The sequence below is a fragment of the Emys orbicularis genome, chromosome 1, assembly GCF_028017835.1.
Source record: "Emys orbicularis isolate rEmyOrb1 chromosome 1, rEmyOrb1.hap1, whole genome shotgun sequence".
Lineage (NCBI taxonomy): Eukaryota > Metazoa > Chordata > Testudines > Emydidae > Emys > Emys orbicularis.
In genome coordinates this window covers 206,989,145-207,005,236 of record NC_088683.1, presented here as the reverse complement: position 1 = coordinate 207,005,236, position 16,092 = coordinate 206,989,145, and the positions used below count along the sequence as shown (strand labels likewise).

The 16,092-nt window shown below is 38.8% G+C and overlaps 1 protein-coding gene across 1 annotated transcript in view; it reads left to right on the top strand.

Moving 5' to 3' along the window:
* Nucleotides 1-16,092, top strand: part of DSCAM (DS cell adhesion molecule) — a 554,872-nt gene that overhangs the window by 495,187 nt on the left and 43,593 nt on the right. The window contains exons 27-29 of the mRNA XM_065422504.1: nt 1,084-1,374; nt 5,613-5,789; nt 15,386-15,416. Of these exons, the coding sequence (XP_065278576.1) occupies nt 1,084-1,374; nt 5,613-5,789; nt 15,386-15,416 (499 nt within the window). The remainder of the gene's footprint in view (nt 1-1,083; nt 1,375-5,612; nt 5,790-15,385; nt 15,417-16,092) is intronic.

The following is a 16,092-nucleotide window of genomic DNA, read 5'->3' as shown; positions in this document are numbered from 1 at the left end:
GGAAGGTACAAGCTTTCAAGGTCTGGAAAAGGAAGCAGAGTTTCTGAACTAAATACAAGTTGGGATAGATTGTTAAGCAGAAGGGGTAAATTACCTCAGCTACCTTGTCTCTGAAAACATTTTCAGCTATGTCTTTATCATGACAGAATAGGTTAGCAGTACAAGCCCTTATGTGCACCTTAGCTGCTTCTCTTTCTTGATTTAAGGTAATAATATCCCAAAATGATTTGGTAAATTTTACCTCTGAATCTGAAGTTTTTTGTCCTTTTTTGTTAATTTAAAGATATACTGTCTGTTCCCTCTACCATTAATGAGACTTGCCCATATGCTTCAAAGTAGAGCTAGTCAGAAAACAGAATTTCCGTAGCATGGGAAATTCCAGTATTTTTGACATTTGTTTTGATCTTGAAATGGGATGAAAAGTCAAAATATCAGCTGCTTTTCAGGAATGAAAAGTTTAGATTCAGAAACTTCAAAACAAAAAAATTGGACATTTTTGAACAAAACAGTGTTTCATTTCAAAATGTCAACATTTTGATGCTTTTGCTTTGAGTTTTCCCATCACAAAAACAGAAGATTATGTCAAAATTAACATTTTCCCACAAAATATTTTGATTTTGACAAAGCCCCTTATACCCCAAAATTTATGGCTGAAAAATTTTGATCAGTTCTACTTCAAAGGAAGAATATAGCCCTAAAGGGCAATTCACTAATATACAATTTTTTTCCAAGTTTACCTGCCTTTCTATTACACTTTCACTTAGTTTTCTATATATTTGGTTTTTGTTTGGGCAGCAGTGAATAACATTCTGAAATGTTGGTTGTAGATTTTCAAACTGACTTGTGCAAAAGTGCAAACTGACTTGTGCAAGTCCAGTCCACACAGAAGTGCATGCACACTATTTCTGGGTTTAAAAATCTGGGTCTCTGGAAAAAAAAACCATTTTAAAACGGGGAGAAAAATTTGCTGACTAGTGGACACTTTGAGAATGATTTATGAAAAAGGCAGGACCGTCCTGTCAATTATTCCTTATTTATTTTTATTTATTTTAAGTATTTCACTTACAATATACTTTCTCTTAGAGCCACAGTTTTCCAAAGAACAAGAACTCTTTGCCAGTATTAACACCACTCGAGTGCGATTGAACCTTATTGGCTGGAATGATGGTGGTTGTCCAATCACCTCCTTTACTCTGGAGTACCGGCCATTTCGGACCACAGTATGGACAACGGCTCAGCGGACGTCACTTTCTAAGTCCTACATACTATATGACCTCCAGGAAGCAACTTGGTATGAACTGCAAATGAGAGTGTGCAACAGTGCAGGCTGTGCAGAGAAACAGGCCAAATTTGCCACACTCAACTATGATGGCAGTAAGTGCATCCATTTTATGTATTTGGTTTAGCTCAGTGGTTCTCAACCCGCTGCCACCCGGCCCCGCAAGCTCCGGAAGTCCAGGGTGGGGCAGCCGCCTGGCCCCACAACTCCAGGGGTCCAGGGTCGGGTTGGGGGCTGCCACTGCCCTGTCACCCAGCCTCTGCAGCCCAGGTAACATATTGTGGGCCACATATATGGCCTATAATGATAAATAAGTTGAGACCCACTGGTTTAGATGCAGTTTTTGTGTAATATCTAAAGTTTCTCTTCCATCCAAGAGTCATTTTGATTTTTTTTTTTTGACTGGTGCCTGCAACCATCACCAGAAAGAGTGTGATTGGCTGCAGTGTCATTCCCTGGAGTTTCTTTGTGACAGAACTCCAAACTCACTAAGTAACCTAACACTGAACAACTCAGAGTGCTGGACTAATAATTAAAACTAGTCCTTTTTGAGTGTAGTAAGTTATTTTGGTGCAGGAGGTTTCCTTACTGTGTTATACAATCAGTGCTGGCTATAACTCAAGTACCATCAGCTGACTTCTTAGTGTTTTACTTAGGCCCTTCTGTCTCCTCCTTCTCAATCCTTTCACACACAGTTTTTCTGCCTTTTCCTGACATTTAAAAAAGCCAAGCACAATAATTACTGCATGACTGGATCTGCTGTTTTACGCTGCACATTAAGTTGGGATGTTGTGAAAGGGGCAGACCAGAATGTATAATAAAAGAACTAGAGCAGTTAGCCACTAAATTCATATGAAAAACTGTTTTCAAAAGGCAGCTCACATGCTTTTTGGTCAGTAGACGGTAAATAATTTAATTCACATAACGTTATCTAAGTGCCATTTAACTTTGTGTGCTGCGATATGGAATCTGCAATAAGAAGACAATAAAACTGTAAAAGTATTTATATTTCAATGGGGCACTGCTTCTGGTCAACTGGAAAATCTCACAAAGAGCAGCAGACATTTATGACACTGATTATCCTGTTTGATAACAATGCTTTGGTAGTGAAGATCTACAGCCAAAGTGGCTACAGTCAGCCTTAGAGAAAGAGAGTTTGATCTAGAAAAATGAGCACATGACTGGGAATCAGAAGAGTTTGTAGAGCAGGATGGGAAGCAGAATTTTATTTACATGAAAGGATTTTTTTCATCCCAAATTGAGACAAAAACCATGAAATTCTGAAATAATTTGTTGTAGAAACACCAAAACATTCCAGCCACAGGGATGTTTTTCAGTGTTGCCAAAATGAAATATACTCCTCATGTTCTCTGGCTCCCTAACTGCTCTCTGGTGGGCTGCCAAGATAGGGGGAGCCATAGAGCTGGAGACAATTTTCCAATGGAAACTCAAAATATTCTGGCAAAATTTAAATATTCCTGAGGAAAATTCTGATTTTGCAGAAGGTGAATTTTCTATTAGAATATCATTCAGATGTGAAAGTTCCAACCAGTTCTATTCATGAGTGCTAATCCTGACCTTTTTGACTCATTGTGTGATTTAGGGCAAGTAATTTTACCGGTCTTTGTTTCAATTTCCCTACCGGTAGAAAGGAAATAATAATACTTCTGAATTTATGTACTGTAAGTTGTTTTAAGGACTATTGTACTGGGGTTTTAAGATGTAAAGTGCTACAGACGAGTGCTTGTTAGCAATAGTAGAATTTGGGTAAAACCTTCAGAAAGTTAGCAGAAAGTTCTGAATTGCACATCCTTTCAGTTGTTTGGTTTGCATTTGGTTTGGAACAGCTAATAGGTGTTAGGTTAAATGCCCTAAAACATAAAGCTCTGTACAGCCAGTTAGTCTGAAAGGCTAGAGCATTCATACTAGAGCTCTGTGAAATTCTTTGATTTCAGTTCCCACACATGTCAGCTAACCTTTCCCAGTGGTTTCAGTTTGCAGTATTTTGTGTCCCCTCTATTTTTGCTTGCGTTTCAGTTACATTCAAACCAAAATACTTAGGTTTGGATTCTTAGCTGTAAGTATCCACTGAGCATAGGGGCGGGGATGGCATCGGGGAATACAAAGGAGCCAGTTTTGGATCCCTAATTCTAAGGCTGGTTTAATACTAATCCTGGAATAAATTAGAACAGTTCAGTAGCAGCTCTAAACTACACTAGTTGACTAGGCCCACAAAGGCCCATCCAACAGCCAACAATAGCTGGAATGCAGTAAGACATTCTGGAGTACCAGGTCCAGAGTGTATCATGGGATATGTAGGCTGGCTGGGGAGGCTGGCCCATAGGGGTAAATGGGGTCATGAGGCACCCGAACTACAACTCCTATGAGGCACCACAGCAGCTCAGGCAGATGCAGATGAATGTTGAACTGATCCAAAACAAAACATTTGCAAACTGAAATTATTTATAACTTTTTGTTCTGTGAAAAGTTTTGATATTTTAACTTTTAATGGCAATTTGGGATGAAAACAAATGTTGAAATATCAGAAATTGCCATGGGATGGAAATTTTGTTTTTTGCTCAGCACTAATTACACACACTAAACATCATACACGGATTGTGTGAAGCATATATAATTCTATTAAACTTGTGGTACATATTGTATTAAACTAACAGTGCTCATCTATAATGTACCAGGTTTGCACTTTATTTAGAATAGCTATAGAACATTTAATGTATTTACCTAAAAACTGAGGTTTTAATTTAAAGTTAGGACATTATTTTAATACCACTTAAGTCAAAATATAGCATCTCGAAGGACATATTTTTAGATACTACTGAGCCTAACTCTCTCCTCAGCCAAAGGGTATATGTAACTGTAAGTGAAGGCAAATTTTAGTCATTAGTATTCAGGAGAATTTGAGATGATTACTTTGCAGAGATTAGTTTGCCCTTCATTAGTTTGCAGCTCTTTCCATATCTTTAGCTGATCATTCTCTCTGTCGTTCCCTTAGCTAACCATTTCCGTTAGTTCTGTGTAAATATGTTTTCATGCTTTACTCTATAAAGCTGTTATTATTCTTGGTTTCCTATTAAACCACATTATTTCTGGTATAACGTGAACACTGTAGCTCAGCAAAGGGAAAAAAAACCCTACACAATGTGTATGAAAAATGCTACCGTATGAAAATAAATGTGCTGAAGTATCTGAGATAACCTTGGACGTTGGCACATCCTGTGGTTACCCAAAGTCTTTTAGGGTATCACTGTGCTTATTATGTACAAAACAAGTAGCTATTCTGCAAAAAGGGTGTAGATCTTTACATTTGACCTGTAATTATGGCACTTACATTGCATCACATCATAATACTTGTATGATTTTATATGCTACATAATGAGAGACAGCCATATGACACAATACAGGAGTACAGATGTAAAAGAGAATGTATCTGTTTTTTGATCCTAACCTTCTATCCATTCAGCAAGCAGATAGCCAGTTTTATGCTTCCGTAGCTGGTTAAAATTAAATAGCGTCCATCTGCAGTCATCAGAGTTCACAATACTTACGTATTTCTACTCATGTTCCACACAAATCTACATTTTATAGCCTCATTTGTGGATGCATATAGCAGGTTACTAGTAATCAGGAAGTGAATGAGAACCTTCTCACGATTAAACAGCTTTCTTTAGAAAGTGCTGCATGCTGCTCATATCCCTGAAAAGGAAAACAAAGAGTGAAGTATTACAGACCATACATCAGGGAATGATGCTGAAAATGCAAATGCATCCCAAAATGAAAAGAGCAAGTTGCCTGACTCTTATAATGGCTGTGCTTTATAAACTACTTCCCCTACGCCACTTCTAAAATCTCATGGCTTCCTCATATCCTTGTTGTCCTGTTTCTTTCATGAGCTAAACCTCAGAAAGTCTTTATCAGCTCCAGAATTAGCAGCAGGTAGGTTATCTGAATTCAAGATCAATGCAGTGCTGCCCACTTAGACACCTGATACAATAATGTTTCTGTTTAAAGGGCCCATTTGATGTACATAGCAGTGAATGTACATTCCTTTTTAAAGGAATACCTGATAAATGATGTAAATCTGTTACACAAATACTAATTTCCCATAGTAAAGAATGAAACAAATAGGTTAGACTTTAGATCTGCAGTTTCTTTGTAATAGTTAAATATGTCATGTGTGAAGGTAATACCACGCTGAACATGACAAAACCCTCTTAATGGCTTGTATGCCCTTGGAAGATACAGTACAGTTTCTATGAAAACTCAACCTTTTCTCTTCATTAATAGGCATCTAATGTCATGACACTGTTTCCAGGTACAATCCCTCCACTCATTAAATCAGTTGTCCAAAGTGAGGAAGGTCTGGCGACCAACGAAGGGCTAAAGATGCTGGTGACCATTTCCTGTATCTTGGTGGGGGTCTTGCTGCTTTTTGTGCTTCTGCTGATTGTGCGAAGGAGGAGGAGGGAGCAGAGACTGAAGAGACTCAGAGGTAAGAGAGGACATCTGGCATTTATTCCCACATACTCATAGTCACCTAGCGTGAATGTATAAATGGGGCTGTGAAGAGAAAACCTTGTGAGACTTTGTATGGTGTACCAAAGATATTTTTCTACATAAAGTGTCATTTTCCTGTGATATTAAGTTAGTAACTATAGTAATACAGGTGATTTGTCTTTAAAAAAATCTTTTTTTTACAGAAATGAATATTGTAAAGAAATAACTTTTTGAAAAATAAGTCTCATCGCCATAAGCAAAGTGATTATTTTATCTGGGGGGAAAAATCATGTGTTCCATTTTTTTTTTTTTTTTTTAAGAATTTCAGCATCCCCTAGTTACAATTTCTTTGAAAGATCATGTTGGTTGTTCTTTGGGGGAGAGAGAAATCCACTTTTCAAGAAAACATAAACCACGCATCTAGGATAATTCTGATGCAGTAGCCAGATATCAATGAGCTAGAAAAACACACCCATAAATTCTCTGACTTGCTCATGTATATTTGCAAAAGATGTGATTGCATATTGCTTATTGGGATGGGCATTAATTATATTGTATAATGTACTGTATTATAGCAGGAGAAGTTTAATAATAGCATACTTCATTGTTCGCTTCAAATGGAAAAAGTTTTATACTGTCTATCTAACTCTGCTCTCCTATTATATCTCGTTTTCTTTGTTGTTGAGCTGTCCCTTTCTCTAATCAATACCCTATTCATACATAAGTGTCTGCACTTGATATAGGTATTAAAGCTATGAATTAATGCAATTTCATTGTTTCTTCTGATGAATGCACTGATCACTCCATCACCACTAATTGCAATGGGGGCAGAGTACCATATCTGCACCCTGCCCTGCGTGCCTCATGACTTGGCTGTGTTTGTGAAGCGTGGAGAATAGTACATGACATCAAGGCTTACTGAAATTATTTTGTTAAAAGCCTTTCACAGCCTGCACTACATAATAACAAAAATATTTGTAATCCTTAAAATGAGTTTATTTCCAAGTACTGCATGAAAAAAAATTAGTCATAGATATTTCACACAACATGTGTTCTTGATGATTAAAACGAGGGCCAACCCTAGGCTTTGCAGGATAACATGTGGAAATCCCTGTTCATCTTCCTCCCAATATTAGTATCCACCCTCCTCTTCTTCAGGTTGCTTCCTGCCTTCCTGTAGTGACACCTGTGTGTGTGTTGATGCAGGGCCCTTAGAACTGTGCAGATGCGTAGGTTAATCAGAGGAGGAATGATCTTGCATTTAAAGCACAGTACAGGGAGTCAGCTGACCTGGATTCTGTTTCCTGCTCTTCAGTAGGTTTCCTGTGTGACATTAGTCATGTCACACTTTGCCTCTCTGTGCCTCAGTTTTCCTCATCATAAAAATGGGGATACTGATACTTACCTACTTCTCAGAGATATTGTGAGACTCAATCCTTTAATGATCTAAAGTGCTTTGAGATCATTGGGTGAAAAGCATTATCATTATGCACATCTGGAGTAATTTTACTCTGATAATTAGAGTTTTCATAGATTCATAGATTATAAAACCAGAAGGAACCATTGTGATCATCTACTCTGACCTGCTGCATAACACATGCCATAGAACTTCCCTGCATTAATTCCTGTTAAAGCATAACTAGAGCCTATATTTTAGAAAGACTTCTAAACCTTGATTTTAAAATTGCCAGTGATGGAGAATCCACCACAGCCCTTGTTAAATTGTTCCAATAGTAAATTATCCTCATGGAAAAAATGTGCACCTTGTTCCCAGTCTGAATTTGTCTAGCTTCAACCTCCAGCCATTGGATCTCATGGTATCTTTGTCTGCTACATTGAAGAGCCCTCTACTATCAAGTTTCTATTCCCCATGAAGGTAGACTCTGATCAACTCACCCCTTAACCTTCTCTTTCATAAACTAGATAGATAGAGCTCCTTGAGTCTTTTGATATAAGGCATGTTTTCCATACACACAGAATGCTGCAAAAGAATCCTCAGCATCCTGCCAACCTATTCTAATGAAAACCTGCTTTGGAACATTACATGGGGACTTTTCACATGCCAATGAGTGGGTGTAAATATTTCATTATCAAGACATTCAAGACCCCATTCTGTCAAACTGTATAGAGTGTGAAACTCACCCTAAAGTTCTTCTAATTTATTAAATTAATCCAACTCATTTGTGGTTCTTCTCTGAACACTTTCCAGTTTTACATCCTTTTTCAATAGTGGACATCAGAACAGGACACAGTATTCCAATAGTAGTCCCACCAGTGCCAAATACAGAAGTAATATAACCTGTCCACTCTTACTAAATATTCCTCTGTTCATACATCCAAAGATTGCATCAGCCGGTTTGGCCACAGCATCACACTGGGAGCTCATGTTATTCTAATTATCAAACATGACCCCCAAATCTTTTTCAGAGTCACTGCTTCCCAGGATAGAGTCCCCCATCCTGTAAATATAGCCTGCAGTCTTTGTTCCTAGATGTCTGATCTTACATTTCATTGTATTGAAAAACATATTGTTTGCTTGCCTCCAGCTTACCAACTGATCCAGTTGGTATCAGTGACCTTTCCTTTTCATTATTTACCACTCCCTCAATTTTTGTGTCTTCTGCAGACTTTATCAGGAAAGATTTTATGTTTTCTTTCATGTCATTGATAAAAATTATTAAATAGTATAGGGCCAAGAGCTGGTCCTTACAGAACCCCACTACAAACACCTCTGTTTTGACATGTCTGAATCTAAACTTTTCATTCCTGAATAGAAGTTGATATTTTGACTTTTCATCCCATTTCAGGATCAAAACAAATGTCAAAATATTTCTTACAGTTAAAGTTTGAGTACTATCAGTAAGGCAGTTTTAAATCCATTTAACGTGTGCTATATTGTTTTTTGTCTCATTCTAGTTTCTTATTCAAAATGTTGTGTGGTACCAAGTCAAATGCCATATAGAAGTCTAAGTATATTACATCAACACTATTCCCATTATCAGCCCAATTTATAATCTCATCAATGAAAGATATCAAGTTAGTTTGACAGGCTCTGTTTTCCATAAACCCATGTTGATTGCCATTAATTATATTATCCTTCTTTAATTCTTTATTAATCAAGTCCACTATCAGCCATTTCATTATTTTGCCCAGGTACCCTTGTAAAATTTTGGTTTGTCCCAGGTACCCTTGTAAAATTTTGGCAGAGCATTAGCTTTTAGCTGTCATCTGAAGCTTCCCTAGTGTTCCAAGACTTATTAAAAATCAACATTAATGGTCCAGAGAGCTCATTGGCCAGCTCTCTTAAAACTCTTGGATCCAAGTTGTCCGGAACAGCTGATTTAAAAATATCTAACTTTAGTAGATGCTGTTTAACATCTTCCTGAGTTCCTGTCACAATGGAAAGTATTTCATCATATAATATGAAGACACCATCTGGCTTTTATCCAGTTACAGAACAGAAATATTTATTGAATCATTATGATACTAAAGCCATCACTGACTCACTTTTCACTGACATTATTTACATTTACATTTAATATAATTCTGAAATTGTTTTCTCTGCATAAAGGCTTTAAAAATATTTTTAGGATGTGTGAACATTATTGCATGGTGTGCAAACTGAGGGAGACAGGACCACTGTGATCATTTAGTGTCTGACCTCCTGTATAACACAGGACATAGAAAATCCCCAAAATGATTCCTGGAGTAGATCTTTTGGAAAAACATCCAGTCCTGATTTAAAAATTGCCAGGGATGGAGAATCCCCCACAAACCTTGGTAAATTGTTGTAACGTTTAATTACCCTCACTGTCAAAAATTTCCAGTCTAGCTTCCAGTTTCAGCCATTGGATAATGATGTACCTTTTTCTGGTAGCTTGAAGAACCCATTCATAATATTAGTTCTCCATGTAGATACTTATAGACTATAATCAAGCTACCCCTTAACCTTCTCTTTGTTCAGCTACATAGATTGAGCTCTTTGAGTCTAGCACTATAAGGCAAGTTTTCTAATGGTTTAACCATTCTTGTGCATCTTCTCTGAACTCTCTCCAATTTATCAACCTCCACCAGAACTGTTCACGTTATTCCAGCAGCAGTAGCACTAGGGCCAAATGCAAAGGTAAAATAACCCCTCTACTGCTACTTGAGATTCCCTTCTTTGTGCATCGCAGGATCTCATTAGCTCTTTTGGCCACAGTGCCACAATGGGAGTTCATGCTCACCTGATTAACCACCATGGCCCTGACATCTTTTTCATAGATTGATGTCACTTGCAGTGCATTTTTCATAAGAGCATTCTTTCCATGATCTATATTTGGGGTTACGGTTATGATCTAGAATGGGGTTATGGCTTCAGTTCTGCCCAGGCAAATTAAGCAACCTACCCAGTATTCTCTTCCTTCTAAAGCATTTTACTGATTGGTTGAAAATGTAGAGACAGCTAAAAAATTGTCTTCCTCCAATATCGCATGATGTATAATTTATTTATTTATTCAAGAACTCTCAGTACAGAGACACTACTTGGTTTTCAACCAGTTGTTTACCCAATTTTTCAGCCATATTGGCTGAGGCACTAGGAGGTCAAGTGATACCTGAGGTCAACATATAGTAGAACCAAGGAAACTGCTGACTTTCACTCTTTTTCTGCTATTAACCTAGCCCCCACTGTTACCGAAACAGTATCTCCTTTGCTTTGAATTTCATCTCACTTTAATCCAAGCAAGAGATACCAGCAAAGAATGATACCTGATACATGGCAAAGCCCAATTTAAAACTGCAGTACAGTTCTGATTTCCCCAGTCAACCCTAATGGGTTAAGAAATATAACTCGATTTCCCATTTTTCACATCCTGATGTAGTCATGCACCAGAAGCCTTTCTAGCATGTACAGGTAACATGCCAATGAGTGTGAATTTCTGCTTCAGTTAATGTTTTGAACATATTGTTGTCTTATTGCAATTGGCACAGGTGTTTTTTACCAAATGTGTAAAGTATTCACAGACTTTATGAGTAACCCTTCCTGTTGTCTCGGTACATTAGTTTTCATTCAGTAAGTCACTGCCATGCACATGTAAGCTCTGAGCAGAGCATGGAAGGCACATATAGCCCTTGTGTATTATGTTGTCTGAGGCAATGGACCAACTTGGGTAGTTGCTGTGCTAAATATTGGTCCTGCAGTTAAACTGCAGCATTTTCTCATTCAACGTTTTATGCACCGTTGCATAGGGCTGCAGGTTTCCTTCTGGCAGTCTGGGTGAAATTGTGAGGAGATGCTCCCTTACACAAATGTTGTAAGGCCAGCTAAATCAGCATATGAATACCCTACCACATATTTGTGGTGATGAGAACATAAACTCACTCCATTTTTTTTCCAGATACAGTGAGGAGCACAATATAGCTGAGCAGCAGCTGAGAATATCTGGAAAGAGGTTGCTTGAAACCAAGGGAAAAGGACACATGCGTGGGCATATTGATGCTGCATTGCATTTATTCCAGACAAGTGGCACTAGGTGATTCACAGTGTATTTGCTTTCTAGAGCCAGTCGGACAGGCTGCAATTTAAAAAAGGAGCAAACATTTAATGAAAAAACTTTTCCTTGGTTTCAACCAGCATTCTAGCTATCTGTAGTCTCACTGTAGGAACTATGAGTTGCTGATTTAAAGCTTCCTGCAGGGTAGAGGAGAGTTTTTATGTATCACAGCAACGTTGTTAAGTCTGAGTTGTGGATAATATTTGGATCTGGTCTCTCCATCATCCCAGATATTGCTGTAACTTGTCAGCACCAAGAAACACAATTGAGAGCTGCAAGAAATCAGAACTTACTTTGCATCAATGGCTGCATTTTCTAGGCAATATAGGCTTCATTTTCCCTTGTCTTTTATACATAAAGACCTTGCCATGTCCTTAAAAGTCAATGGTAAAACCATCATCGACTTCAGCTGGAAGCAGAAGCAGGCCCTTAGTTTGGTTTATAATTTTAAAAATATTGTTCTTGTTATTATGTAGCACCATTTGTATAAATTGTCAATCAACTGTTAACAGCAAAATCCGTTGATGTAAGAGAGAGAGAGAGGCTCAGTGGCACAGTGATTCAAATTAGATGGGGCATTTCAAGTGAAAAACCCCCCTCTCCTCTCCGTCCCCCGCTATCTGCTCTTGCTTTGCATAGGGAAAGAGAAGGTTAAAACTGAAAGAATGGAATGAGCAGAAGGGGAGAACAAACATTCAGCTACTTCAGTCAGACTGAGGTATAAAACCCAACGTAGATGGATAAGGTGGCTGGTGTCAAGATGTAGGGTATTGCAAATCCCTGTAGGATTTTAAAAGCAAAGAGAGCCCATTTTGCATTATAGTCAAAGTTGAATAAAAATCCATTAAGAGTGAGGCATTAAGCTAGTGGTGATATGCTCCTGCCTCCTGGAACATGTGAATGGTTTGCCCATTGTATCCTACATCTTTGGAAGTTTAGAAATGTGACATTTAAAAAGACCGTGTATGAAGAACTTGCAATACATGCAGTAGACCCCAGAGGTGATTAAGGAATGTAAAAGATTTCAGCAGAGGCAGGGAGAAGATAAAGACAAATTCTGCCAGTATCCTGTACATGCTGATAGATTTGCAAACAAGGAGACAAGGGAGAAAAAGGTAAATTAAGGGTTCCACATGACCAGTATTTGATAGAACAACTCCTTAAAAGCTTGAAACTTGAGATTTATTTTCTTATCACATTTCTTTCCCTCTGTTGCACCTGCACACTGCTTTGTTGTTCTGGGATTGCTTGTGATCTCTGGACTCACAAGTTTTTAAATTACTTCATGTTTTGGATGTGGGGGGATGCACATCAGTCTTTGTTTTGTTAAAATGCCACAAAAATAATTATATTAGTTTTGCAAACAAATAGAAGAGGCAACATTGAAAGACAGACTTTGAGTCGACCAGCCTTCAAAGGTTTCCCTTTTATCCGTTCTCTCTGTTGATAATGATACCCAGAAATGGCTTTATTTTAATAGTAGTTGCAGTGGTGCCTATGAGAATGTCTACACAGCATTGTAAGCTTGGGTCTGTGGGACCTGTGCCTGCAAACTCAGTGTTTCCAAGCCTGCACTTGAGCATCCACATTGCATTTGAAACCTGGGCTTCACAACCACGCTAGTGTATCCATACTTCCCTGCTCAGATCTGAGTCAGAACTTCAGCTTTGGTGGGCATAGACCATGATATCCGAGAGTTCCTAGCACTTTCGCCAGCTGTAGCCACTCTCAGGCTTGGTTCATAGTGGGATGTGGGAGATCTTGTCTGTCTGTCCAGCTGGAGTACGCTGGAAGTGTTTTGAATGATTTTTGCCCATCAACATATCCAGCTGAGCCATTATGTATCTGCACACCCCCAAGAGCCAGAGCCATCAGCATGGATTCTAACCCAGTGGAAGAACTTCTCCACCACATGCTGTCAGTCCTATTTCAGGAATCAGGCAGAGCATCTGCGAGATGCCGGTGGACATTTCAATGTCAGTTTTTGGCCTGCCGAAGGCACCTCTCAGACAGGGACACTCACATGCCGGTTACAACCCAACTGATGCTGTTCATGCCTTAGCTGTAGACTCCTCATATGTAGATTGGTGCTTCTGGAGCAGGGCCATAAGTACAGACTGGTGAGATCACATCATCATGCGGACCTGGGATGATCTGCAGTGGCTCCAGAACTTTTGCATGAAGAAGCAGATGTTTCTGGAGGCTGGTGATCAGTTTACCCCAACCATCAGGTGCCAGGACACCCATGTAGAGGAGGTCATATATGAGTCCAGATGCAAGTTGCTATAGCCATCTGGAAGCTGGCTATCCCAATCTGCTACAGGTCCCTGGCTAGCCAGTCTGGAGTTGGCAAATTAGCTGTGGGGGTTGTCATGGCACAGGTTTGTGAAGTGATCAGGACTGTGATATACTCAGAGGTGGTGGGCATTACAATTGTTCCTGAAATAACTGCTGGCTTTGCACTGGGGCCGTTGATGGGACTCGTGCCTATAATTTTCCCTCCTCAAGGAGCAAATGAGCACATAAACAGCAAAGGGTATTTCTCTGTTGCTATGCAGTTCCAAGCAGGGATCAGCACTCCATTGTAGGAGACATTTACAAACAAATAACATAAAGTCACTCCCAGCCCCAGACAGTTTACAATCTAAAATTTAGATAATCTGTAGCAAATGAATAAACAGATAAAAGGAGCAGGAGGAGGGGAAGGGAGGGAGGCTACAGAGGCAAATTGAGTTTGGATCTCTAGGAGGAAAAAAACCATAATCTTAGAAATTGGAAATTGGAAAACCTGTAAATAAATATTCATAATAAATAACATAAAAAGCTTCCTCTTTCTGAGATGTATATTAACTGGGGAGCTAGCTAATTTCAAAGAGCCACCATGGACTTTTGTGAAAGGCAGGTGGGACAGTTTCTGAATACTGGATGTCAGATTGGATTGGGACTCCTGGGAGGAACAAGACCCAACGCACCCCATTTTCCTATCTGTCTGAACAGCCCTCCTCCATTGGCCTGGTCTCCCATGAGAACTGCTTTGTCCTTGCTGCCAGTTCCCAACTGCTGTCTGGAAGATGTAGTCCCTCAAAGAAGTCAGGCTGAGGATACAGCGAACCATTATGACAAAAGAAACTTCAAGGTGGTAGAGTCTCAGTGTGAGACTTAGTTCTTAGGGGATTACCGTGGAAAGTTTTAAAATAAGAATTAAAAACTAGTGGCTTGAAACACAAAAACATGCACTCAAATGGACCTTTACTCCTGGTTGGAGCCCTATTGAAGTTGTGAGGGAATAAGGGTCCACCCACTGGGATAGTTTTGAATGACTGACTCTTATGGGAATAAGCTGCTCCCTACTGATTTGTATTTAGGGCTCCCTCTGAACACAAAGGGGTAGGTCTGCATAATAGCTAATGGAATGGTGTGGATACCTGATAGTGACCAAACAAGCTCACCCTTTTGTGATCTTCCTTGGCCAATTCTCCAGGCAATCAGATTTGGTTTGGTGGTGCCTAGGTAGGGGATTGTTCATTCATGTCATGACCTGCTCCTATTCAGAGGTACCTGAAACTTTGTGAACTGCTTTAACTCATCTTGATTTCTTTTAAGCTAATTGTGTTGAAGAAGGGACAGTGCTAATTCTTTTATTAGGGCTGTTCTCGTTTTTATGTTGTCTCTCTCTTCTACTGAATTTCTTTAGCTTTTTCAAGTTAAATTCTATTCTGTTCTAAATTTAGTTTTCTTCAAAGTCAAGACGAACAGTTTGCAATAAAGCCTTTAATATGTTCCCGAGCATTTTCACTGCCACTGGAGAATTATACATGCTCTGTGTGTCAGAAAGATATATGATAGTCAAATGCAGTTTTAACAAAAATAAGGAGTTTTAGAGGCTATTATGTCTTGATGGCTGATCTGAGGAAAGAGAATAATCTCTAATAAATGGCTGGTCTGAATCTTCCAGTCCTTAATAATCCATCTACCAAAAAACTTTCATTGTGGCACAAACATTAAAGTGTTAACTAGCTACTTATCAGGTACTAATATTTGCCCTGTTTTCTTCTAGATGCAAAGAGTTTGGCTGAAATGCTTATGAGGTAAGAATAATGTTTAGTAATTCCAAATTTAATAATGTTTCTGGTTCAAGGGATTATATTCAAAATCATTCCTGGGAACAACTTAATTATTAAACCTTCCATTCCTGAATTCTTTGTATCTATGTGCCAAACACACCATTTTAGTGTCTCTTAGGAATGAGGACAGTGATTTCTAATGGTCCCAGAGACAAGCAGAGTTCCACAGAAATCTGGCCAGTCACATGGTGCTGATTCACCTCTTTGTTTCCCCCTATAACATCATGTTAGAAGAGGCTGAAGATGCATTGAACACTTTCCTAATATTGGATGTGCATTTAAGCAGTTGCTGAACTTGCTTCAGGGATTTTATTCAATCAGTGAAAAGAGAGGTGATCAGTACAGACATAAGTGGCAAAAAAGGTGACCTATCAGACAATATCTCTATTAAGATGTGAACCCCAATATAAAAAGGGTTGAGAACCCCTGGAGGTAGTGGATTAAATTACAGAACATGTTTAGGTCCCTTTGGACATTTTGCCTGTTCACTGAAGTGTTTTCATAATATGCATAAAGGGAATTGCTCTTCAGAGATCATCTTATTGAAGGCAATAAATGCCTGGAAGCACATATTTTAAAATACAATACACATACATACACACACACACACACACACACACACACATATCATTGCTAGCTG